A 25,921-nucleotide genomic window follows, 5' to 3' on the forward strand; every position below is an offset into this window, starting at 1 on the left:
CGTGGCTGGCGCCTTAGCCGGTTGAGCTATAGGCGCCGAGCCGGTAATTTATCTTCTTATAGGGCTATACTTGTAAATGTTTAACAAGTAAACAGAAATAATGAGTTGGAAAAATGCCCATCCTGCTGTAGGGATATTCAGCTTTTATCTATTTTACATGTAGGAGCTCTATATAAGTTTTTATTTGAAAAGGTGGCTTCATTGTCCCCTTTCTACCAAAGTTTGAAAACTAAAAGTATGGTTGAAAGAGTTTTAGTGAGTGAGTTGAAAACCTTGGGAGAAAGCCAGCATTTGATTAGGTGGTTTATATGGTTTCTTCTGGCCCCTAAATAGCATGCTTTAAAGATCCGATGTCAAGACCATAACCAGACTTGAATTTATTTTTTTCAGTGAAAGGGAAAATACGCATAGGAAAAAATTTCAGATATATTTCCAGCAGTGACCATGGCTTGTCCCAGCACCATCCTGAATTTGGGTGTGTTTCATCTGGCTAATAGTAGTCTTGTATAGTGAGTCTTGTCCTAGAAGAATCCTGTTGCTTTGAGCCTTCTATTCTGACCACTGGAGTTATTCTCTGTATGCCTTGTAGCTGGCACAAAGACATCATCTGTTTGTTGGTATCACTGAGGTCTTGGGAACAGATGGCCCAGGTGAAGCCTTGACTTTGCAGGTCTTGTCCCCTGAACACTACAAACCATTTGTTACATGTGATTAAAATATCACTAACAAGGGTAATTTCACATGCTTTTTGGCAAATGTGGCTAGCAGGATGTGACCTGACGCAGCACGGCCTTCTTCCTTTTCCATGTGCCATCTCCCTCGAGGCCTCATTTTCCCTACTTGCCCCCATCTCACCCATGCCGAGGCTTGCCTTCCAGCTCACCTGCTCCAGATGGGTGGCACAGTGGGAGGACATTGGCAAAGGGCAGATGTGTTTATTTTTTGAGACAAAATGTTGTGCTGCTGCAGATGGTAATGCCTTGAAGCAAATGGCAGCCTTTGACACTGGTGTCACACAGCCTGGGCATCTTGACAAGAAAAGCTGGCTTACTTTGGTGATGGGGAAATTGAAAACAAAAACAAGAAACAAAAAGAAACCAAGATGTTCGTCATGAATCTTTTGGACTTTCAGTGCAAGCAGCAACCCTTTTAGATCTGGGGAGCAGTTTCCCAGCTAACTGCGTTTTATTGGCTAACTGTGGACTAAGAGTTGTATGTTCATTACTCTTAGCCTTAATAGGACATGAAGTAAAACTGGAAACATATGGCTGTGTTTAGATGGATATTCAGTGGTACTGCAGAACACGATTGTACCCCAGGTCACATCTCACTCAGGAGTCTCTTAGGATTAGGGGTGGCTCATATCTGCCCCATTGGAGATACTGCTGTTCTATTTTTAGTGGTCATTTTGATTATCCAAATGCCTAGGGACAGATGTGCCTCGAAGTGCCTTAATTAATATGACAACACTTTGTGCTTATAGTGTTTTTCTACCAAGAGGAATAAGAATTCTGGCAGCTGCCCTTTTAAGCAGTTTGCTTATGCAGTTATTAGGGCTTGACTAGGTTCATAACAGAGACAAAGGCTGGCTGTTGAATCATTTCACTTACTAGTCTCCTAAGAAAAAAGTAGCATGAGAAGATTCTTATTTGAAAGTTACTGGCTTTATCAGGAAACCTATTTCTCTTATTTTTTTTTTTTTTTATAAAAAATATGTGCTGTTTTTCCCAGCCCTAATGCTGATAGAGTTAGGAGTTTGCAGGTGTAAAGTCGTCCCCCTCCCTTCCCCATCTCTCTCCGGGGGGTTGTATGTGAGAAGGTGTTGCTTTCTCACTCAGAGAGCATATATGTGCTACCCTGTTGGATGCCTGCTGTGAGTGGAGCAAACCCCTGTTCTAGTTGAATAAGCCTATTGGATGGCTGGAACTGTGCAATCCCATAATGCCAACTTTTCACTTAAACCATCTTTTCTAATCAAAATGGGGGTGAAGCAATATAAATAATTGGTCTAGATTTATGTTGTTTTAAAACTTGTATCTTAAAATTTTTGTTGTTTCCTATTAAGGTTTGGTTTAAGGTGGAGTGCTCTGTCTGCTAAGAATATGCATTTTATTTTGTAAATGTTGCTCTTTTGCCTGGACTAGTAGCAGTGGCTTGATCATAGCTTACTGTAGCCTCAAACTCTTGGGATCAGCTATCCTCCTATCTCAGCCTCTTGAGTAGCTAGGACTATAGGCATGTGCCACTATGCTTGGCTGATTTTTTTTTTTTTTGTCTTTTTTTAGTTTTTATAGAGATAGTGTCTCACTGTGTTGCTCAGATAAATGTCTCAAACTCCTGGCCTTAAGCCATTCCCTCGTCTTGGCCTCCCAAAGTGCTGAGACTTTGGGCATGAGCCACCATGCCCAGCCTACCCCCACCTTTTAAGATTGCTTTAAACTAGTGCCCTGGCTTGGATGAGCATATATGTGGGAATGCCCTCACACACACTCACAGATACAGTGGCACATATACTGGCATCTTGGTGCCTCTTTCTACCTGCCCTGGCCAGCATCATACAGAGATATGAATTCAGGAGCTGATCCCCAAAGCCCCATGAGGTTTTCTTTACTCTCTACCCCACAAACAGTTATCTAAAATGAAGGCAGTAGGGGGCGGCACCTGTGGCTCAAGGAGTAGGGCGCTGACCCCATGTGCCAGAAGTGGCGGGTTCAAACCCAGCCCTGGCCAAAAAACTGCAACAACAAAAAAAAAAAAAAAAAAAAAAAAAATTCAAATTTAAAAAAAAAAAAAAGAAAAAAAATGAAGGCAGTAGGGAAGGTTTTTTAGGGAAGGAAGGGTTGACCTGAGAGATAGTTACATGTGTATTCACTATATTCATAATCTAAAATAGTTTGTTAGATAAGGCTAAGGGTTTTAGAGGAATGGTAAGAGATTGAAACTAGAGAGGTAGTCCATGTTATGAAGACTTCGATGAAAATCTTTATCCTAAAAGCAGTGGGCCTCTCTGGAAGCTTGTTAGCTAAGAGGGGGTTAGCCTGATCAGATATTTCAATGAGAAAAAGACCAAAATTCAATGAGATTTGGTTAGATCATTGGCTCATAGGCTGCTCTTTGATGGAACATTTGGGGAAAAAATGTAGGAAGCAGAGAAAGCTTCCATGTTTATTGAAGCTGTAGGAGTAACTTGATTTGTAGCAGAGCATGGCTTTTGCATTTGAGTGTTTTATGAACTGACTTAAAGGTATAAGGAATCTTAAATTGTCCTGGAAACTGCCAGCTCATGAAAAAAAGAATTCATTGTGGCCTTGTTGCAAACGTGGTGTTATTGGTTTCACCATTGCACCATCAGCAATTTTATTTTGATGTTATTTGGGGGAGAAAGCAGTATTTTTGATTAGCAAGTAAAATTAATGTAGAAAACAAATACTGTGTTAACTAGTTGGTATAATAAGGCATCTGTGCCATGTTACATTTCAAGTCATTAAATTTCTAAACTTTTAATTACAACAAGGTTACAACTTTAATAGGAAGAATCAATGAAACTTGGTGAGTGATGGCTTTGAAGAAGTAAAGTTTGTGCAAACTTTGGAATTATTGAGGGGGAAATTTAAAATCCTAGTTTGTTAGAAATTGAAACTTGTTCAAAATTTGGGGTTTTACAATTCAGATTTATTGGGCTCCTACTACTTACTAGGCCATCTTCCAGGAACTTTAACACAGGTGAACACTTTTATGCTTCACAACTTTGTAAGGCAAGCAGTACCATCCTCCATGTTAAAAAGGGGGCACTCGAAGCTCTAAGTCTCAGGTAGCACAAATGGAAAGTGATAAAACCACATTTGATCTTCATTGCTTTTTTCACAAAAGCACTTACCTATCTTACATGACAGGTATTTAAAAGCAGAGTTTAGGGCGCCTGTGGCTCAGTGAGTAGGGTGCCAGTCCCATATACTGAGGGTGGCGGGTTCAAACCTGGCCCCGGCCGAACTGCAACAACAGCAACAAAAAAACAACTGGGCATTGTGGTGGGCGCCTGTAGTTCCAGCTACTCGGGAGGCTGAGGCAAGAGAATCACCTAAGCCCAAGAGCTGGAGGTTGCTGTGAGCTGTGACGCCACAGCACTCTACCAAGGGCGATAAAATGAGACTCTGTCTCTACAAAAGAAAAAAATAAATAAAAGCAGAGTTTATTCAAATAGTAATTTAAGGTGGCGCCTGTGGCTCAAAGGAGTAGGGCGCTGGCCCCATATGCCGAAGGTGGTGGGTTCAAACCCAGCCCTGGCCAAAAACTGCAAAAACAAACAAAAAAAATCCAAATAGTAATTTAAAAGATATTTTGCTTTTAAAGTTTACAAAATTGATTACAGGTGGCTGAGCACAGTAGCTCACACCTATAATCCTAGCACTCTGAGAGGCCAAGGTGGGTAAATTGCCTGAGTTCACAAGTTCCAGATCAGCCTGAGCAAAAGTGAGACCCCCTTCTCTACTAAAAATAGAAAAACCGAGGAAAGAGGACTGTTTAAGCCCAAAAGTTAGAGGTTGCTTTGAGCTATGATGCCATGGCACTCAACCCAGGGCAACAGCTTGAGACTCTGCAAAAAAAGATAATAAAGTAAAATAATGATTGCAAATGCGGTGATGTTCTTACGCTTAAGTTCAGGAACTCAGCCATTATCTGAGTTCTTTACCAGTGTGTTAAAACAAAAACATTTGAACATGTACTAGTCATTATGAAAGGAAAATGAAAATAATTTTTATGTTTTTATTTTGCATCTGCCAGCATCACATGGGTTTACCAAATACATTTTCCAGAGAATGACCTAAGGCAGGAAAAAGAAAAAGAAAGTGATGGACACAGTCTCATTTTTCAGAACAATATTATATTTCATCTTGGGCTTCTGAAAATCAAAGATTGCTTTGTTTGAGGTATGCATGCCTCCTTATTTCTCTATTTAGTATGAGAATTTATAAACATGAGCCAATGTGTTCTTCGGTGCTACAAAAGATAAATGTATCTGGAACAAGAGACAACAAGGAAAAACCATCAGTCAGTTTAATTTAACCTCCCTGTTTATGAAGCTTATCGTAGTACAGGCAGGCCCAGGTTGGGGACAGCCTGACGTAACTGAGTTCTGTATTTAGGGATGGACTCCCTCCACTCTGCATAAGAATGACTTGTAATTAATTAAATTAATGACTTGAGGACCTAGTTTCTTCTCCTTATGTAAACAAACGTACATGGCAAAAGTAGTTCATTGGCACAGCAGCTTTACACTAGCAGCTAGTTTCAGCATCACTGTCATCTTAACTTTTTTATTCAATTTTGTGAGTCTGTGTTTACCCTTATGACCATGCCTCTAAGCAGAAGTCTACTACAAGTGCAGGTGAGCCTGTAGCAAAGAGAAGGATGATTACAGTAGAAACAAAAGTAGAAATAATTAAGCACGTGGAGAAAGGCCAGATGCCATCATTCGTTGGGAAAGCATGAGGATTCAGTCATTCTACTGTTGGAACAGTTACAAAGCATAATATGAGAATAATGGAACGTGTGAAAGTGAAAGGCAGTGTGCTTCAATGAAAACATCAGCTATTACAAAGTAGTGTAGTGGATTAGCAGTTGAACTGGAAAGATGATTATTGATTTGGTTAGATCAAAATAAATGTAACAGTCTTGTTAACCTCGCCTTGATGTAACATTCGGTGAGCGTTAACCTTTAATATTCTTTTTAAAATTTCTCCTATCTCCTATTTAAACTTTCTGTGTGATTTTGTTTTTATGTTCTGTTTTTTTGAATTAAAAGAAAGAGCATAATTGTTTCTATAATTTACTACTGCAGTATGGGAGAATTATTACAGTTTTATGCTATGATATTATTACCACATATAAGCTATTAATATACTGTGTTATTATTGCCATCTATGTACTGTTCATGAGGGATCCGAGTTTCATAACAAACCAGGCCTAAAGGCATGGTCAGGAATGTATTTCATCTGTAACCCAGGACCACCTTATTCTGATTCTTTTCAGTGGAAACTTGTACTTTTTTCCATGACAGGATCAAGAGGAATCCTTGGAAGTTTTTAACTTCTAACTCCATATCTTTTTGTTCTCCTTGAAGTGGCAATAGTGCCTAATAGGACCCTAACCTGTCGTGTGTCTTGTCTTGTGTCTCTTTCCACCTTTGCCCCTTTTACCACCTTGCTGGTCATTTTTCCCTGAATATGTCTATATCCCAACATGGCTAGCTCGTTTCTTTTTTTTGGTTTGTTTTGTTTTGTTTTTTCCTGAGACAGCCTCGCTCTGTTACCCAGATTAGAGTGCCATGGTGTCATAGCTCACAGCAACCTCAAACTCTTGGGCTTAAAGAGATCCTTCTGCCTCAGCCTCTGGAATAGCTGGGACTATAGGGGCACACCACAAATGGCTAATTTTTCTTTTCTTTCTTTTTTTTTTTTTATCTTTTTTGAGACAAGAGTCTCACTTTGTCATCCTCAGAGTGCTGTGGCATCATAGTTCATAGTGACCTCAAACTTTTGGGCTCAAGCAATTTTCTTGTCTCACCCTCCCGAGTAGCTGGGACTGTAAGTGCCCACCACAATGCCTGGCTATTTTTTTTTTTTTTTTAGAGATGGGGTCTTGCTCTTGCTCAGGCTGGTCTTGAACCTGTCAGCTCAGGCAATCCACCTTAGCCTTCCAGAGTGCTAGGATTACAAGTGTGAACCACCACACCCGGCCTTTAATTTTTCTATTTTTAGTAGAGATGGTCTTACTCTTGCTCAGGCTGATCTCAAACTCCTGAACTTTATGCATGAGCCACTATGCCTGGCCATAGCTAGTTCTTAATTGACAGTTTCTAAACTCCGCTCGGCATTTATCCTGGAAATTTTTTCTGTATTTTTCCCCTCCCCACTTTCCCACACACATAGGTCACCCTCATGCTCTTTGTGCTTGCTTTCATGACAACCTAGGAATCATACTCTGCCATCGTGTCCCATGAGCTTTCTTCACTGTCTTCTACATATGAATGTGAAAGAATATATGTTTATGTAAATAAAACCTCCTTAACTGTCTGGTTCTTTGTTCAGTCTCCTGACTTTGGTTATATACTGTTTCCCTTTCTGTCTCTGGACAACCCTAATTGGGATCATTGGGTCCAATTTGCACACCACTTTCCCCCTTTATTGAGAGCCCTCTTAACTCCTCTTTCATCCTCACCTCTTCTATTCTACTAGTTATGAAGTCCTGTTGGTTCTACCTTCTAAATATATCTCATCTGTCTCCCTTTCTAAAAATTTTCTATTTAAAGAGAAAGGAAAAGTGACGGGACCAGTGGAATGTCAGTCCTGAGACATCAGTGTTCCTTGGCACCAATTAACCAATATCCTAAGTCAATGAGAAAAGGCTTGGATTAGCAGAGGGATGGAAATGGTAAATTTTCATTGGCTCCTCCATGGTGCACATACTGTTGTTCATAGTCTTTTGTCTAGGAGACCAGTGGCAATATCATCCCATTTTCTATCATCCAGTTCCTTTCTGCTTCCTGCTGAAATCACCTAATTCTCCAGGTTTATGTGTCCCATATTCACCAGTACCTAAACATTCCGTGTTTCTTTTCCTTTACATATGGCATCCTCCCCTGTCCACATCTACCTTGTGAGCTCATTCCAGATCTATACTTTCATTTTCAAATGCCAAATAAATACTTACTACATTTATTCACACTCTAAATGCAGAAATGAAGTTATTTGGGTGATCTGCCTGAGTTCATAATTATCTTGTGTTATAGTCCTAGAGACCTCTCATGGGATTTGGTTGAAGCCTTTTATAAACTATGTACTTTAATTTTTTTTTAAACTATGTGCTTTTATACTTAAGGCTAAAAGAGATTGAATCTACTTATAGATTTTCTTAAAAATGAGTATAGGTGCTGGGTGTGATGGTTCACACCTGTAATCTTTTTTTTTTTTTTTAGACAGAGCCTCAAGCTATCCCCCTGGGTAGAGTGCCATGGCATAACGCTCACAGCAACCTCCAACTCCTGGGCTCAAGCGAGTCTCCTGCCTCCACCTCCCAAGTAACTGGGATTACAGGCACCCGCCACAACGCCTGGCCATTTTTTTGGTTGCAGCCATCATTGTTGTTTGACGGGCCCGGGCTGGGGATTCGAACCCACCCCCTTAGGTGTATGTGGCTGGCGCCTTAGCCACTTGAGCCACAGACGCCGAGCCCACACCTGTAATCTTAGCACTCTGTGAGGCTGAAGCAGATGGATTGCTTGAGCTCCGAAGTTTGGGACCAGCCTGAGCAAGAATGAGACTCCATCAATACTAAAAATAGAGAAACTCAGCTCAGCGCAGTGGTTATGGCACTAGCCACATACACCAGGGCTGGTGGGTTCGAGCCTAACCCAGGCCTACTAAACAACAATGACAACTACAATAAAAAAAAAAAATATGGCATTGTGGCAGGTGCCTGTAGTCCCAGCTACTTGGGAGGCTGACGCAAGAGAATTGCTTAAATCCAAGAGTTTGAGGTTGCTGTGAGCTGTGATACTATGGCACTCTACCAAGGGCAACATAGATTCTGTCTCAAAAAAATAAAGAAAGAAAAGAAAAACTTGCTAGGCATGGTGGCAGGCACCTGTAGTCCCAACTACTTGGGAGGCTGAGGCAGGAGGATTGGTTGAGCTTAAGAGTTTGAGGTTGCTGTGAACTATGATGAATGCCAGGGCACTCTAACCAGAGTGACAGAGTGAGACTCCTCTCAAAAAAAAAGAAATAATAATACATAAGCAAGAGGAATAAAATCAGGGTACAAATTCTTCCATATTGCTTAGACATTAGGATAGGTAGTTCTCTCCTACCATCGTCCCCTTCCATAGAGCTATAATCTTTTAGAGCTAGAGAAAGTACTTAGGTTACAATAATTAGAAGTTGCTCATATCATTGAGGGTTTTTTTTAAGTGTTTGAAATAGTGAATTCCAATTCAGGTACAATGTCTTTCTTTAATTAAAATGGCAAAATTAAAATTTTAAAGGTATGCCACCAAAGCAGCTAGCTAGTAAATTTTGTTGGTTCTTGAAAACAAGGTTTTCAGAGCTCAGAGCATCAGTATATAAAAATAACAATTAATGAAGTTGAAAAATTAGGCACTGGTAAAGCAGTTAAGGTGTTATTATCTAGACTCGGCACCTGTGGCTCAAGTGGCTAAGAAGCCAGCCACATACACCTAAGGTGGCAGGTTCAAATCCAGCCCGGGCCCGTCAAAACAACGATCAAAAAATAGCCGGGCGTTTTGGCAGGTGCCTGTGGTCCCAGATACTTGGGAGACTGAGGCAAGAGACTCGCTTGAGCCCAGGAGTTGGAGGTTGCTATGAGCTGTGATGCCATGGCACTCTATTCAGGGGGATAGCTTGAGGCTCTGTCTCAAAAAAAAAAAAAACAAACGTGTTACTATCTATTTATCATCATGGATATCTGTTGAATACCTATTACACGTATTACATAGTTTTAGACCCTATAGAGGCTTACAGTTGTATGGCATTAAACCTATTCTTTTAAAACTTAAAAAATTAACCTAGCAGGGTTGTACACACCTCTAACCACAGCTACTCGGGAGACTGAGGCAGGAGGAACACTTGAGTCTAAGAGTTTGAGGCTGTAGTACTTCATGACTGTACCTGTGAACAGCCACTGTACTCTAACCTGGGCAGCATAGAAAGATCCTGTCTCAAAAGAATTTTAAACACTTAAAATCATTGGTCTGAGTGAAATTGAGAACAATATGTGCTGATATGTAAATAGTACATTCTGAAATATTTGAGTGTGAAACTGACATTAACATACTGATTCATAGTTTCGCACTCATTTCTATTTTGTAGGGGCAGCATAGTTTCCTGGGAAAGCATGCAAGACTTGCAGCTCAAAAGCCTGAATTCTGGTTCTGAGTCTTGATGCTAATTATCTATGTGGTTTAGGGAAAGTTACTATCTCCTTTTTGAACTTTAGTCTCCATGTTTGTAAAAGGGATGCTGGCTAAACTAGTTGAGCTCTTTGAGCCCTTCCAAGCCTATAACCTACATTTTTGTGAAATACTTCAGTGCCTGTACCTTTGGCCAGCTTTGATAATTAGCTGGTCCAAAAGAAATAGCAGGTGCACTGCTCCTTTCAAAGTCTGGTCTCTGTTTAGTGTATTAGAAGTCTGTTTATTAGAACCCTTACCTTTAGAGAGACTCTTTTGGCTTGGTGGTGGTTCTGCATCTCCTAAATTTCTGACCCACCAGGAATGGAAGTATGTCTCATATGTGCCTAGCAGTCCAAGGTGCAGTACATCAAAAAAGAAACTGTACTGTTCTCCAAGGCACCTCACTCACAGCAATATCGTCCTTGTCAATTAGAGGTGCCAAAGGCTGGCCTGGCTCCAAAGGAAGACTGTCAATTCCTCTCTTTTTCTGTGTCCACGCTCGGCAGGATGCTTCCTCACGCCCACCTCTCTCCCCCTTGCTGTGACTTTGGCTTCCGCCAGATGTCACACCGCTGCTTGTCACCGCCCAGATTCTTGTCACTGATTTTGTTGTTTCAATGTATTTATCACAACTGTTCTCCTTAGCTGCAAAATTTATGGAATTTTCACACTTTTCTTAGTCACTACAGTGTTTCTTTTTCATAAGAAAAGACTATACAAGAATTGGAGAGAGGGAAACACTCTATGTAACTTAAGGAAAGTGTGGCGGGGGGGCTGTGTGTGTGTGTGTGTTTCCACCCTCCACTCCCTGAAAATACAGGAGTCCACAGTAGAATTGTTCTCAGTTGTGCGGGGTTCAGAGGCTCAGAGATACTTAAGTCTATTTCAGTCCCAGGAAGAAGTATGTCAGAGATTTGCTTATTGGCTAATTCCCCTGTCTCAAGTTTTATCTCTTTTAGCAACCAAAAATATTAGACAATTTTTTTGTGGCATATCTTCTTGGTCTTCTTCTCTAGTCAAATGTTGATAATGCAGTAAAATTCTAAAAATGATAGCGGTGGTGGTATTAATAGTGATTAATAGTCAATTTGTATTATTATAAATATTAAGTGTTACACTGAGCACTTAACATGGATTTTTTATTTTTATTTTTTTTTTTTTTTGAGACAGGAGACTCAAGCTGTCCCCCTGGGTAGAATGCTGTGGCATCACAGCTCACAGCAACCTCCAACTCCTGGGCTCAAGCGAGTCTCCTGCCTCAGCCTCCCAAGTAGCTGGGACCACAGGCACCTGCCACAATGCCCAGCTATATTTTTTGGTTGCAGCTGCCATTGTTGTTTGGCAGGCCCGGGCTGGATTCGAACTTGCCACCTTGGGTGTACGTGGCTGGTGCCTTAGCTACTTGAGCCATAGGCGCCGAGCCATTAACATGGATTTTTAAACTATATCCAACCTTACAATGGTGGGTACTTTCATTGCTCCTACTGTGTAGATGAGGAGATCTCAAAACAACCTAAAGCTGATCACTGTAAAAATAAGCTTATATTATGTGCTTGTTAAGGGAGGGAAAAAATACATTTGTCTAGTTCTTCTCACCAACTTCTTTTAAAAGGCACAATTTTGGTAGTACCTTGTTCTAGAGGCTAAAATCCATTTTGAGTTCCCAGGATAGTCCCTTTAAAATTTTTTCTTTATATATCAATTAGACACAACTTTAATTGGGTTGGCATTTGTACTATAAACCCTTGGTGGTTAGTCTTTGCTTTGCTGTGGAAGATACCTAGTCAGATAAGTTACAGTTCTTCCTTTGGGGACCTCGTAACTTTATGTTATTACTTAAATGTGCACTCTAAACAGAGTAGTGGAAACAGCCAAAGGCTAGATGATATCATGCACAGAGTAGAGATTACATTATAGAAGATTCCCAGTAATCTTTGTGAAAGATTCTTTGTACAGAGAGTTCCTGGAAGTTCTGTCATTTTTGATTAGTGTCTGTACTTTCCCCGAATAATTAGGCAAATTCTTAAACACATTAATACTAATCAGGAAAGAAGAGAACTGATGAAAAAGTATCTAGAAAGTGAAGTTTGACCCTCAGGACGGACATATCTGTATGGAAAGAAACAACATGAAGATACTTAATATTGATTTACTATCCAGTTGGGATGAAGATCTTTTTTTGAGGGGCAGGGATGGGTTGACCATATGCTCTAAGTGTCTAATAAGGATGCTTGGCACTAAATACCATTACCTTAGTGCTCTTCTTTTGTCCTGGAATGAGAGGAGGAAATTATCATTTAATGCTTTTCTACCATGTGTCAGATGGCATGCTGGACTCTTGAAAAACATTCCTCTGTATACCTTTATGAAGAACACGTATCAAGAATTTTTCTTGTATGTCAGTACCAGAGGTAGTCAGGCTTCTCCTAAGTACTTATACTGTTTATTTCATGGACACTTCATAGATGATTATGTTTCCCAACTAATATTTATAATTTATCCAGCTTTTACTCTGATTTATGCAGTATGCTTATCATTTACATGCATTATCTCTTTGCATCCTCACTGCAGCAGCCCATTTGTAGTAGGCATTATCCCATGTTTTAGATGAGAACATTAAAATTCAGAGAGATGAAGTGACTGACTTTTCTAAATCTTGTATAACCCAGGTATTTCTTCCCGAGAAATTCATTTATGCTGTTGGTCTCTTCTTTGTTCAGTTATGAATGCCTCACCTGTGTTGTAAGCTTTTCTTTATTTAGCAAGTTATGTCTAGAGGCAGGTAGAAAGAGAACAACCCAGAACCTAGCAAAAAGCAGCAATAAATTTGCATTCTTAGCGATACTGGCAATCAGCTGATTGAGCTGCTTCTACTGAGTGGTTATCTCTTTCTGACATTTGTTTAGTGATTTTCTTAATCTTTTCTTGTGATACTAGACACTAGCTACATATATATCAAAACGTGTAATGCTCTACTCAGGAGGCTAAGGCAAGAAAATTGCTTAAGCCCAAGAGGTGGAGGTTGCTGTGAGCTGTGATGTCACAGCACTCTACTGAGGACAATAAGGTGAGACTGTCAAAAAAAAAACTGTCTCGGGCAGTGCCTGTGGCTTAGTGAGTGGGGTGCCCCATATACTGAGGGTGGCAGGTTTGAACCCGGCCCGGGCCAAACTGCAACAAAATACAGCCAGGCATTGTGGCGGGCACCTATAGTCCCAGCTACTTGGGAGGCTGAGGCAAGGGAATCGCCTAAGCCCAAGAGCTGGAGATTGCTATAAGCTATGACACCATGGGCACTCTACCAAGGGTGACAAAGTGAAACTCTGTCTCTAAAAAGAAAAAAAAACAAACCCTGTGTAATGCTTTGTGGTGTGATTATTATTGATTCAGCACATCTTTAGTGAGCACATACTATATGCTTGTAGATCATGGAACAAGCCAGACAGAGTCCTGCCTTCGTAGAGTTTATAATCAGCATATATATTTGAATAAGTATGTCATGTCTTACATGCTAAGTTTTTTTCCTTAATACACCACAGCAGTCACTTGTGTATGCCGTAAAAATAGTGAAAATTGGAATGCTTGGAATTTATCTCATCATTCATTCCATAATCATGAGGGAATGTAACAAAAAATCTGTAACTGTGTTTGTTACTTTGAATACCATGATTCTTAGAGGACTGTGAGAGTGACAGTATGCAAGAATTTGTTTGAAATTTTAAAAACTCGTGTGAGCTAGAGATCTTTGATGGGGCATTGTCAGAAGAATTTCAGAAACTGCAAGTTCTTACACAGATGTATTGATTTAATTAGTCTAGATAACACCATTTATTTATGCTTAAGTATCTCACACATGCAAAAGTTGGTAATTCGAAGTCACACAATAATTTGTTGAGTTATCTTCTGTACCACAAGTTGTAGCTTCTAAAAACCAACTTTGGTGAGAGTGTGTGTGTGTCAGATGCTTAAGCATAAATAAATAATATTACATAGACCAATTAAGGAATACAGTTTCCTTGTGGAATTCTGTTGACGTAAAATCTTCTGGTAGTGGCTTATTGTTAAATAACATTAATTATTTTAAAACAATTTAATCTCCAAGCATTATGGGCAAGATCCTACTTGGAGATAGAACATCTCTGGGTTCTCCTGGTTAAAGCCTCTTTGGGTATCTGGGTGAGCCCTTACTATACTATAATAACTTGATAAAATTGTTTTGGTTAACCGTACAGTTTAACTGGTGTTCTGGCCAGTGAATAGAGAAGAGTTATCCTCTTAACAACAACAAAAAAAGTCTATTAACTTATTTTATGATAGGTAAAATACCATATTATTAATTCCTTTGGGGAGGGAAACCAGTCAGAATTCCTTTTCTTTTCTTTCTTTCTCTGTCTTCTCTCATCTCTCCCCCACATCTCCCAATTTTAACTGTAAGAGCACCACAGTCTTCTGTCTGCCGGATTTTGCAGTACTGTTTTTAGACATTTTCTAAAAAAAAAAAAAAGTAAAGCTACTAGTTACACGTATATATTTTATGGGTGTCTGTGTATGTATATATAATCTCTAGCTAATTTAAACTGGTGTTTTGCTATTTAAAATGGCAAGCCAGCTCGGCGCCTGTGGCTCAAGTGGCTAAGGCACCAGCCACATAACACCTAAGGTGGCAGGTTCGAATCCAGCCCCAGCCCGCCAAACAATGATGGCTGCAACCAAAAAATAGCCAGGCATTGTGGAGGTTGCTGTGAGCTGTGATGCCACAGCACTCTACCCAGGGGGACAGCTTGAAGCTCTGTCTCAAAAATAAATAAATAAATAAATAAATAAAAATAAAATGGCAAGCTATCAAAAGGAGACTGGGATGTAGTTAATACACTAGGAATTTGGGAGGCATCTTTTATTTCAGAGTTTGAAATACTTCACCTCTAATACTTTTTTTCTTACCGTACTCCCTAGGAGATAAAAAGGAGAAGGAATAATTAACCCAGTTTTACCCATAAAAAATAAGCTCATAGGGGTTAAGTGTCTGGCCTAAGGTCATATTTAGTAAGAAAGTAGTCATAGATACTCAGAGAATTCAGAGCTTGACAGAGTACTCACTGGGAAATGTGATAGGCAAATAATTATTTTCTTAGAATCGTGGCTATTATTGGTCAATTCTCATTCCTTTGAGATTGTCCACTATTCTATGCCCAAGGCAGAAACTTGTTTGTAGGATAGGATTACATTGTAATCTTCAGGAGATGTTAGGAAACAAGTATATAACATGAGGTTCTTCAGGCTGCCAAGTGCTATGTTAATCAGTGTTCAAAGAATGTAAAATGTTACGTTTAGGACCATTAGCTGTTACTACTTCATGCTCATATGACATGCCATTTAATGTACATTTAATCAAACATATACGTAAGTTTAGGGATGGGCACGTATCCATAGGCAAAGGCTGCTTACTACCCATTGAAGGAAACACAAGAGAAAAAAAACACTTCCTGCAGAGAAAAAGGAAGACATATAATATAAAACAGGAGTCCCACCACTGAAGCCTAGGAGCATAGACAGACTGAATTTAATGTGGTAAATGTCTCTGCTTGTGTAGAAAATAATAAAATCATCCTTTTAGAGCTAAGGAGCAAGGTAGACTTAGTCGAGGTTCTGTAATAATTTGTGTTTGTAGACTTGCAGGTAGTGCCAAAAAAGGATGCCTATAAATCCAAGTTATAGGATTTCTTTTCTCAGTAAAAATTGCTTTTTGGAGGGGTAAGGGGTACAGAGTCTTGTTCTATTGCCTGGGCTAGAGTGCCATGGCATCAGCCTAGCTCACAGAAACTTCAAACCCTTGGGCTCAAGCAATCTTCTGCCTCAGCCTTCCAAGTAGCAGGGGCTATAGGAGCCTGCCACCATGGCTGGCTGAGTTTTCTACTTTTTATAGAGAGGAGTTCTCATTCCTGCTCAGGTTGGTTTTGAACTCTTGATCTCAAGTAATCCTTTCACCTTGGCCTCCCAGAGTGCTGGGGTTACAGGTGTGAGATGCTGTACCTGGCTATAAAATTACTTTTTAATGGCTCGGCGCCTATAGCTCAACCGGCTAAGGCGCCAGCCACGTACACCTAAGGTGGCGGGTTCAAATCCCCAGCCTGGACCCGCCAAACAACAATGACGGCTGCAACCAAAAAATAGCCGGGCGTTGTGGCGGGCGCCTGTGGTCCCAGCTACTTGGGAGGCGGAGGCAAGAGACTCGCTTGAGCCCAGGAGTTGGAGGTTGCTGTGAGCTGTAATGCCACGGCACTCTACCCAGGGGGACAGCTTGAGGCTCTGTCTCAAAAAAAAAAAAAAAAAAAAAATTACTTTTTAATTATCTTAGGGGAACGTCATAATTATTAGAGAAATATTAGAACTTTATAATATTACCTAAAGCTATAATTTTTTTTTTTTTGGCCGGGGCTGGGCTTGAACCCACCACCTCTGGCATATGGGGTCAGCACCCTATTCCTTTTAGCCACAGGTGCCGCCCATTCATTTTTGTTTTGTTTTTTTAGAGACAGAGTCTCACTTGTTGCCCTCAGTAGAGTGCTGTGATATCACAGCTCACAGCAACCTCCAGCTCTTGGGCTTAGGTGATTCTTTTGCCTTAGCCTTCCAAGTAGCTGGGACTATAGGCGCCCACCACAATGCCCAGCTATTTTTTTGTTGTTGCATTTTGACCAGGGCTGGGTTTGAACTCGCCTCCCTCGGTATATGGGGCTGGCACCCGACTCACTGAGCCACAGGTGCATTCTAATTTTATAGAATTAAAGCTATAATTCTTTAAAAGTTACTGTGTTTCTTTGTGCTTGTGGACTTTCATGACTACTTTCTTTAATAAAAGTCTAGTGATTTGACTTAAGTCTTTGAAACCTACTATCCTTCCCCACCTTACAAGTTGTTTCTTTAACTGGGTATAGAGTTTATCATTTGAAATTTTGTTCCATATGCCCAGACTGAGCTGATTTATTTTGTTTGTTGTGCTTGGAGTCGCTGCTTTCTCATTCTGTGGCCTGACACTTTCAGAATTGTGTTTGTTGGTTTTAACAATTAGGGATGACACAGGAACCCCCATGCTTTGCCTTTAAATCATTTTTGTACAAGTTTTTGTCATTAGGCTTTTTTTTTTTTTAATGGCTGGGGCTGGATTTGAACCCGCCACCTCTGGCATATGGGGCCAGTGCCCTATTCCTTTGAGCCACAGGTGCCACCTTTGTCCTTAGGCTTTAAGAAGAAAGCAGCTTTTCATAAGCCTAGTGAAAGTATTCCAAATACCTTTCTGTTGAAAGAAAACAAGCCAAACTCCCCTCACCTCTAACCATATTCCAGGTCCTCCATATTTCCCTACATTTTTACTTTGGTTGTGATGTGCTTCATTTGCAGCTAATATTTTCTTTCTCAGCAAGAATCAGTGTTTCCATTTGCCATGGAAAGATATAGGTGCTCTACTTTGGTCCTTACTTTAGCATGTCTTTCTTTTGCAGACCCCATATCATGTGAACCTCCTCTTGGCTGGCTATGATGAGCATGAGGGGCCAGCGCTGTACTACATGGACTACCTAGCAGCCTTGGCCAAGGCCCCTTTTGCAGCTCATGGTTATGGTGCCTTCCTGACACTCAGTATCCTGGACCGATACTACACACCAAGTAAGTAGCAGCACACTAGGTAGGGAGCAGTGGCAGAGCCCTGCCCTCAGGTGCTCCCCAGTTTTGTTCACCCTTGAAGTTAGGTGGCCAGGGCTTGAGTAAGGGATGGATTCCAAGAAGCACAAGCAAGTGCTGTCTGAAAGCTTCTCTTTCCTGTGGTCAGTAGGGCCTTAGAAAAGTTGATAAAAATCCCTTTTGCCAGCCAAAATGAGATATTGTATGTCTCTAGAGCTAGGTTTTATTTTAAAGGGGGGGTTATATTAGATGTCATAGTGAGTAAAACATTTGTATTAGATTCTGTAATTCTTGAGTTACAAGAGTTAAGTTTTTTCATTCTTTTTGCTCTGCCTAGCTGCTTATTTAAGACTAGATGAGTAAAACAAGTAACTATGTACTTATTTTTGAACTTGTGAGGATAAACAGGTCCCCAGCATGATGATGGGGGTTTCTTTGCTTAAATATAAAAGCCTTTTAAGGCTATAAATCTGGGCCTTGCCCTTTTACCACCTAATGGCTGCTCCCTTTTGTAAGAAAAAGCTGTCTCTCTGCTTGTACATAAACTGTCAGCTTGGCAAATCTTCAGACAAAAGGGTGTTTTTGTGCTGTTTTTTCTTCTGACCCCAATCCCAACATCATGTTTAGGCACTTGAGATTCGTATCTATTATAGACTATAGATACAGCATAGACTGGGCATGGTGGCTCGCACCTGTCATCCCAGCACTGGGAGGCCAAGTGAGAATATTATTGCTTGAGATCAGGAGTTATTTACAGACCAGCCTGAGCAAGAGTGAGACCCCATCTCTTTAAAAAAATTTTAAAAAGAAGATGTATTGGCTCGGCGCCTGTGGCTCAAGTGGCTAAGGCACTAGCCACATACACCTAAGGTGGCAGGTTCGAGTCCAGCCCGGGTCTGCCAAGCAACAATGATGGCTGCAACCAAAAAATAGCCGGGCGTTGTGGCGGGCACCTGTGGTCCCAGATACTTGGGAGGCTGAGGCAGGAGACTCACTTGAGCCCAGAAGTTGGAGGTTGCTGTGAGTTGTGATGCAACAGCACTCTACCCAGGGAGACAGCTTGAGGCTCTGTCTCCAAAAAAAGACGATGTAGCACAGATAACCACTTCTCTCCTTACATTCCATTCTTCCCTGTTGGTGTTGTAAGAATCCAGCGTGTTCATTCCTTTTTGGTGCTGCCCTCTCACTCAACCTTGGCCATACTACAGCTCCAGGCCATATCCTGAGAAGAATTAGCCTGGCCTCCTGGTGACTTTCTGGATTTGGCATCTGTCAGTGATGCAGATGATTTACCACCAAAATAACCACTAATGACCCTGGAAGCATAACTACATAATATGTCTTCTCAGTTTCCTATGCCTTCTGACTCCTGTTTTAGGAGAGTTTTATCCCTGTCCTGTGAATTCTCTTCCCATTGTTAAACTGAGACCCAGCTGAGAAAGTAAGGCTAAAATTCTGGCCCTGTCCGTCCGTACCCCCCCCCCCCCCCCGTCTCTGATTTACAGCTGGCTAGAGCAGATGGAATTGATTTAAGCCTTGACCTAAAGGGGGCTGGAGCGGGTAGGCTATGAAAGAGAGAGGCAGGCTGCTGGACTTCTTCAGAGGAGGGGAGACAGAATTCCATCATGCTTACCCTTCTCTGTAGCAAATCAATTTGCAATGGCTTGTGGCTGCCGTAGCACTGGGTCTGGGTCACCCTCAACTGCATATGAAATAAGTTTGTTGCAGGCTAGAAGGCAAAGCATTTTTTGCCTTTTCAAATTGTGTGGCATTCAGACCTAAAGAAGTTTGAAACTTAATCAGAAGTTGCCGAGAGTTGGACTTGATGGCACCTGAGTGCATGGTCTCTGGGTTCTCTGTTTCAGCTATCTCACGTGATAAGGCAGTGGAGCTCCTTAAGAAATGTCTGGAAGAGGTGAGTAACTCCCATGAGATCCTAAAAGGAATGTTTTGCTTCTCTGTTTGCCAGTATTGTTCCTGTTCCTTGGTTGCATTTCTTCTGATCCTTCAGAAGATGTAATAAATAGATGTGAAGTTGCTACCAGGGACAGAGTCTGGTGTGGGTGACAAGCTTATTTTTCTCTTATGGATCACCTTCTCATCAATGTCAGTTTTATAATTTAATTACTTTTCTTTCTGGTTCATCCAGACCAGTAGTTCTCAAATTTTAGTACATATAAGAATCATCTGGGAAACTTGTTCTAAAAACAGATTACTACTAGGCTAAGACAGGAGGATTGCTTGAGGCCAGGAGTTAGAGACCAACCTGGGCAACATAGCAAGACTCTGTCTCTACAAAGAAAAATAAATAAAAAATTTAAAAAGGAGATTACTATCTGTGTACTCCCTCATTCTTATTCTACTGTCCTGAGGTACGAACTAAGAATCTCTGTTTTAACTAGCAGTCCCAGATGATTTTGCCAACCTCAGGTGGTACCTGGGGCAAAACTTGAAGAACTGTTAACCTAGACTTTATACTTGCTCTATTCTTGTGCCATCTGTAATTGCCATACTATTTGCTCTATAAGCAGTGCATGAATCCTTGTAATCGGGAGAGGAAAGCTTTCCCTGAGAATTCAGGAAAATGTAGAAAGCAACTAGGAAGCTTTGGCAGAAGGAGAGAGTAGCCTTTCGTTTATGAGACCAGGAACAGACCACACCCATTCCAATATTACCGTGTTTACTCCCAAATAAGACCTACCCCAAAAATAAGCCCTAGCAGGATTTCTATGCATTTGTTAAATAATAAGCCCTACCCTGATAATAAGACCTAGTGATGGGCATGGCTATGCAGCATATCATATGCAACGCCATGCATTTCAACATGGAGTAATAAGGAAGCCTGCAATACCTTTTATGTGCCACAGCTCCTTTCTCCGAGCCGTTGGCACTTGCGCATGTGCGCGTGTGGTAACTGCGATTATAGGCATCCTATTGCGCATGTGCAGACAGCTAGGGGAAAGGAGTTATGCATCACTAGCACCAGGCCCACCAACAAGGTCGTCTCCCCCTGTCAGGTTCCAGAAGAAGATGACTTAACTGTATTTGAATAAATGTAGATAGTTGTATTATACTTAATAAAAATAAGACATCCCCTGAAAATAAGCCCTAATGTGTCGTCTTGAGAAAAAATAAATATAAGACAGTGTCTTATTTTGGGGGAAACATAGTACTCCTTAGAATCAAAGTCTCTAGGTGTGACAGAAGGATGAGGAGGTCAACAAGCAGCCCCATTAGACTTTTTAATTCTTTTACTGTTCTTATTGCCTGAGGATGGACTTGAATGCATGGTCTAGTGAGAGAGTGGGGGATGAGAGCAGGTGGGAACTTTGAAAGTAATGTAGTTTGAGGCTGGGTGTAGTATCTCATGCCTATAATCCTTTGAGAGGCCAAAGCAGGTGGATTGCTTGAGTTTAGGAGTTTGAGAACCAGCCTGAGGAAGAGTGAGACCCCATCTGTACTAAAAATAGAAAAATTAGCCAGGCATTGTAGTGGGTACCTGTAATCTCTGCTACTCAGGAGGCTAAGATAGGAGGATTACTCAAACCCAGGAGTTTGAGGTTGCTGTGAGTTGTGATGATACCATAGCACTCAACCCCTGGGCAACAAAGTGAGACTCTGTCTCAAAAAAAAAAAAAAAAAAAAAGAAAGTAATATAGTTTGCTTCTTCCATAAGCCTATGTTTTTTAGCCCATAGTACCCGCCCCCTTGTTTGTAAATCCCCTTTCCAAAGCAGAAGCTGATAATAAACTCTTGCTTTTTTTTGAGACAGAGTCTCAAGCTGTTGCCCTGGGTAGAGTGCCATGGTGTCATAGCTCACAGCAACCTCAAACTCTTAAGCTTAAGTGATTCTCTTGCTTCAGCTTCCCAAGTAGCTGGGACTATAGGCGCCCACCACAATGCCTGGCTATTTTTTGGTTGTAGTTGTCATTGTTGTTTGGCAGGCCCGGGCCAGATTTGAACCCGCCAGCTCTGGTGTATGTGGCTGGCACCCTAGCTGCTGAGCTACAGGTGCTGAGCCAAACTCTTCCTTTTCTTAACCTTTCAGCTAAGGGGACATATTAGTCCAGTAGCCTAATGGACTGTTACAAGGGGCTGTCAGGAAGAAACCACTGGAATATCAAGTGCTTTTAAGACTTTATTCGGCTCGGTGCCTGTGGCTCAAGCGGCTAAGGCGCCAGCCACATACACCTAAGGTGGCGGGTTCGAATCCCCAGCCTGGACCCGCCAAACAACAATGATGGCTGCAACCAAAAAAAAAAATGGCCAGGCGTTGTGGCAGGCGCCTGTGGTCCCAAGCTACTTGGGAGGCTGAGGCAGGAGACTCGCTTGAGCCCAGGAGTTGGAGGTTGCTATGAGCATGATGCCATGGCACTCTACCCAGGGGGATAGCTTGAGGCTCTATCTCAAAAAAAAAAAAAAAAGACTTTATTGCTCATGGATCCTAAAGAGGGTCAGTTTAGAAATCATTATTTCCTTATTGTTACCTTTTCTAATCTTGGAACTAGTTTCTGACATAGGAGTCACCAGCAAGAGAGGACTCTGGAAATGGAATGGGTGTTGCTGTCTAGTCCTCGGCTGCAGAGGGGATGGAAATCAGGGAGGGAGGACTAAAGCCCGGGGAAGTGCACATTTCTGGCTCCAAAGGGAGCAGGTAGAAAGCTTTGTGTCTTCTCTCTGGAGGTCTTATTAGGTGTCCAGAAAGGAGTAACTGTAGAAGCAAAGATTTCCCCCAGCTGTGCTCCTCTGTGACCTCCACCAGGTTAGTGGGGCTGTCAGTTTCTATGAACATAGTCCACAGCTGCTTTGGAACAGCCTTGTAGGTAGAATTTTATGACTGTTCAGATAGGTGAGCCTGCATTGGAGGAGACAGAAGCAGGGTTTGTTCCAAAAACAGTTCTGTTGACTTCTTCCCACCACCCCTCTAGCTGTACACACAAACACATACTCACTGGTCCTTATAATGGACCAGTGGGTGGGTAACTGGAACAAGGTAATAGAACCGGGGAGTGCACTGCTTTGGTCAAAGGGCAATCCCTCCTTGTTAGCTTATTATTTTAAGACATTTGAAGAGGCTTGGCACCTGTAGCTCAGTGAGGGTGCTGGCCACATACACTGAAGGTGGGGGGTTCAAGCCCAGCCCAGGCCTACTAAACAACAATGACAACTACAACCAAAAAATAGCTGGGCATTGTGGTGGGCGCCTGTAGTCCCAGCTACTTGGGAAGCTGAGGCAAGAGAATCACTTAATTCCAAGAGTTTGAGGTTGCTGTGAGCTGTGATGCCATGGCACTCTACCCAGGGTGACATAATAAGACTCTGTCTCAAAAAAAAAAAGAAAAAAAAGACATTTGAAGAAAAAAGTCAGTGTTTACCAGATTGATAGGTAAAAGACTGTGGGGAAGGGAGCATCGGATTGGCTCATTCTATTACCAGTTGACTTACCTTGGTCCCCCATCTCTATAAAAAGAAAAATTAGCAAGGCATGTGTATTCGCTTGCTGTCCTAACTCCTTGGGATTGAATTGCACCACTGTGGTCCAGCCTGGGCTACAGAGTGAAACCCTGTCTTTAAAAAAAAGAAGAAGAAGAAGAAAGAAAGAATGTCAGTTTATTTTTCTCTGCTTGTATCCCCAGTGCCTAGAACAGAGCCTGGCGTGTAGTTAGTCCTCAATAATTATTTGTTGACTGATTTCCTTCATGTCTGTTTGCAGCTCCAGAAACGTTTCATCCTGAATCTGCCAACCTTCAGCGTTCGAATCATTGACAAAAGCGGCATCCATGAGCTGGACAACATTTCCTTCCCCAAACACGGCTCCTAACGTCATGCCCTCCCTTCCACTTGCCAGGGAACTTTTTATGATGGGGTTCTTTATTTTTTTCTACTCTTTGACGCGCACTCATGATAGATGGTTAATTCAGAATAAAGCTGAATATGGATAAACTGAACTGTCTGGTTTAGGTCTCAGTTTATCTGACATCGCCTCAGAAAGAAACTGGAGAAGGATTCTCTTTTGCCAGGACTGTGTCTAACTCCTGCCCCTTCTTTCCCTTTGTGAATGCTCTTGGTGCTATTTAGCAGCTAACAGCCCCACGTATTATTCCACTGGCCAGCTTCCTTCTCACCTAGCTCTTTCCATATACCTTGCTTGCTAATGTCTTATTCCCTCTAAAGCAATCGTTCTTTCTTTTTTTTTTGGCCGGGGCTGGGTTTGAACCTGCCACCTCTGGCATATGGGGCCGGTGCCTTACCCTTTTGAGCCACAGGGGCCGCCCTTAAAGCAATGGTTCTTTTTTTCTTAAACTTAAATTTTTTAAGATTACTCTGAATAGGTAATACATGTACTTAGTAAAACTTGTAAACAGTATAAAAACTTAAAGTGAAAAATGTTTCTGGGCGGTGCCTGTGGCTCAATGGGTAGGGCGCTGGCCCCATATACCTAGGGTGGCAGGTTCAAACCTGGCCCTGGCCAAACTGCAACAGAAAAACGTCTGGGCATTGTGGTGGGCACCTGTGGTCCTGGCTACTTGGGAAGCTGAGGCAGGAGAATCATCTAGGCCCAGGAGTTGCAGGTTGCTGTGAGCTGTGTGACACCACAGCATTCTACCAAGGGCAATAAAGTGAGACTGTCTCTACAAAAAAAATAAATAAGTAAAAATGTTTCTCCCATCCCTGTAATCTGATTATCTGCTTCCTTTTCTGGAGGAAACTTGAGTTAGTTTTTTTTTTTAGGATATAAAAGTATAAGTTCATTTTGTATTAGAGGGAAGAAAGTAGAGGGAAGAGATAAGAGAGGAGCGAGAGAAAGGAAGATGGGGGGTCAGCTACTAATTTCTTATCTACCTTTTAAGAGTTAGTCTGTGCCTATACAAAGTAGACATAGAGACATACAGATAGACACATGTCCCCTTTAAAAATTATTTTAAAATGTTCTAAATTTGCTTATTTCATTTAACACCGTATTATTTTTTATATCAGTACATGCACATCTACCTTATTCTTTTTGACAGTTGCATGATATCTCATTAATTTGATGTATAATGGGCAGTTAACCTGATACCTATTTTACTCTTAACCTACTATTTTGGGAACAATGTAGATTTTTTTTTTTTTTTTTGGCGACAGCATCTTACTTTGTCACCCTTGGTAGAATGCTATGGCATCACAGCTCACAGCAACCTCAAACTCTTGGGCTCAAGCGATTCTCTTGGCTCAGCCTCCCAATTAGCTGGGACTACAGATGCCCACCACAATGCTTGGTTATTTTTATGGGCGAGGTCTCACTCTAGCTCAGGCTGGTATCAAACCCGTGAGCTCAGGCAATCTACCTGCCTGGGCCTCTCAGAGTGATAGGATTACAGGTGTGAGTCACCGTGCCCAGCCAGTGGAGATACTAAAACAGTGGTTCTTAACCAAATGTTTGATATCAGAATTACCTGGGGAGTTTCCTTTTTTAGCGTACAGTGATTAGGTGCAGCCCTAAATTCTAAGTCCATCTGGCAGCCAAGTTCAGTGGCTGGCACTTTGTGAGGCTGAGGTAGGAGGATTGCTTGATGCCAGGAGTTTGAGACCAGCCTGTGCAAGAATGATACCCTGTTTCAATGAAAATAAATAAATAAAAATAGAAAAATCAGCCAAGCATGATGGTAGGTGCCTGCAGTCCCATCTACTCAGGAGGCTGAGATAGGAGGAACACTTTAGCCCAGGAGTTTGAGGTTGCAGTGAGCTATGATGATGCCATTACACAATAGCCTGGGTGACAATGCAAGACCCTGTCTCAAACAAAATAGGTTTAGCTCTAAGTGGGACTTTTTTAGAAAGGTTGCCAAGTAATTCTTATCTTTGATCATGTTAGAGAACCATTGGATTAAGGTTTCTTTGGAGCTGTGTTTCTCAAACTTCCAACCTCCTATAGGGCTTACTGAAACAGATTACTGGGTCCTGCCCCCATGGTTTATGCATGTTTAGGGTGAGGCCTGAGATTTTGCATTTCAAACAATTTCTAGCTGATGCTATTACTGCAGTGTAGGAACCACACTTTGAAGCTAGTTGATCTTTAAGGTAAGGCCTCTTATCCAATCTGTGCTACTCTTAATAACACATACAAATAGGTTGTGATGAAATTTATCTTCTCCGGCTGTGCCTGTGGCTCAGTGGATAGGGAGCCAGCCCCATATACCGAAGGTGGTGGGTTCAAACCCAACTCTAGCCAAACTGCAACAGAAAAATAGCCTGGCGCTGTGGCGGGCACCTGTAGTCCCAGCTACTTGGGAGGCT

General features: G+C 41.6%; 1 protein-coding gene across 1 annotated transcript in view; it reads left to right on the forward strand.

The window, feature by feature from the left end:
• PSMB2 (proteasome subunit beta 2) overlaps positions 1 to 23,592 on the forward strand; it is a 40,820-nt gene extending 17,228 nt beyond the window's left edge. The window contains exons 4-6 of the mRNA XM_003788182.3: positions 17,467 to 17,629; positions 19,510 to 19,559; positions 23,358 to 23,592. Coding sequence (XP_003788230.1) covers positions 17,467 to 17,629; positions 19,510 to 19,559; positions 23,358 to 23,465 — 321 coding nt within the window. The 3' untranslated portion in view covers positions 23,466 to 23,592. The remainder of the gene's footprint in view (positions 1 to 17,466; positions 17,630 to 19,509; positions 19,560 to 23,357) is intronic.
• The last annotated feature ends 2,329 nt before the right edge of the window (positions 23,593 to 25,921 follow it).

The sequence above is a fragment of the Otolemur garnettii genome, unplaced genomic scaffold (genome assembly GCF_000181295.1).
Source record: "Otolemur garnettii isolate 467f Iridium unplaced genomic scaffold, OtoGar3 scaffold00025, whole genome shotgun sequence".
Lineage (NCBI taxonomy): Eukaryota > Metazoa > Chordata > Mammalia > Primates > Galagidae > Otolemur > Otolemur garnettii.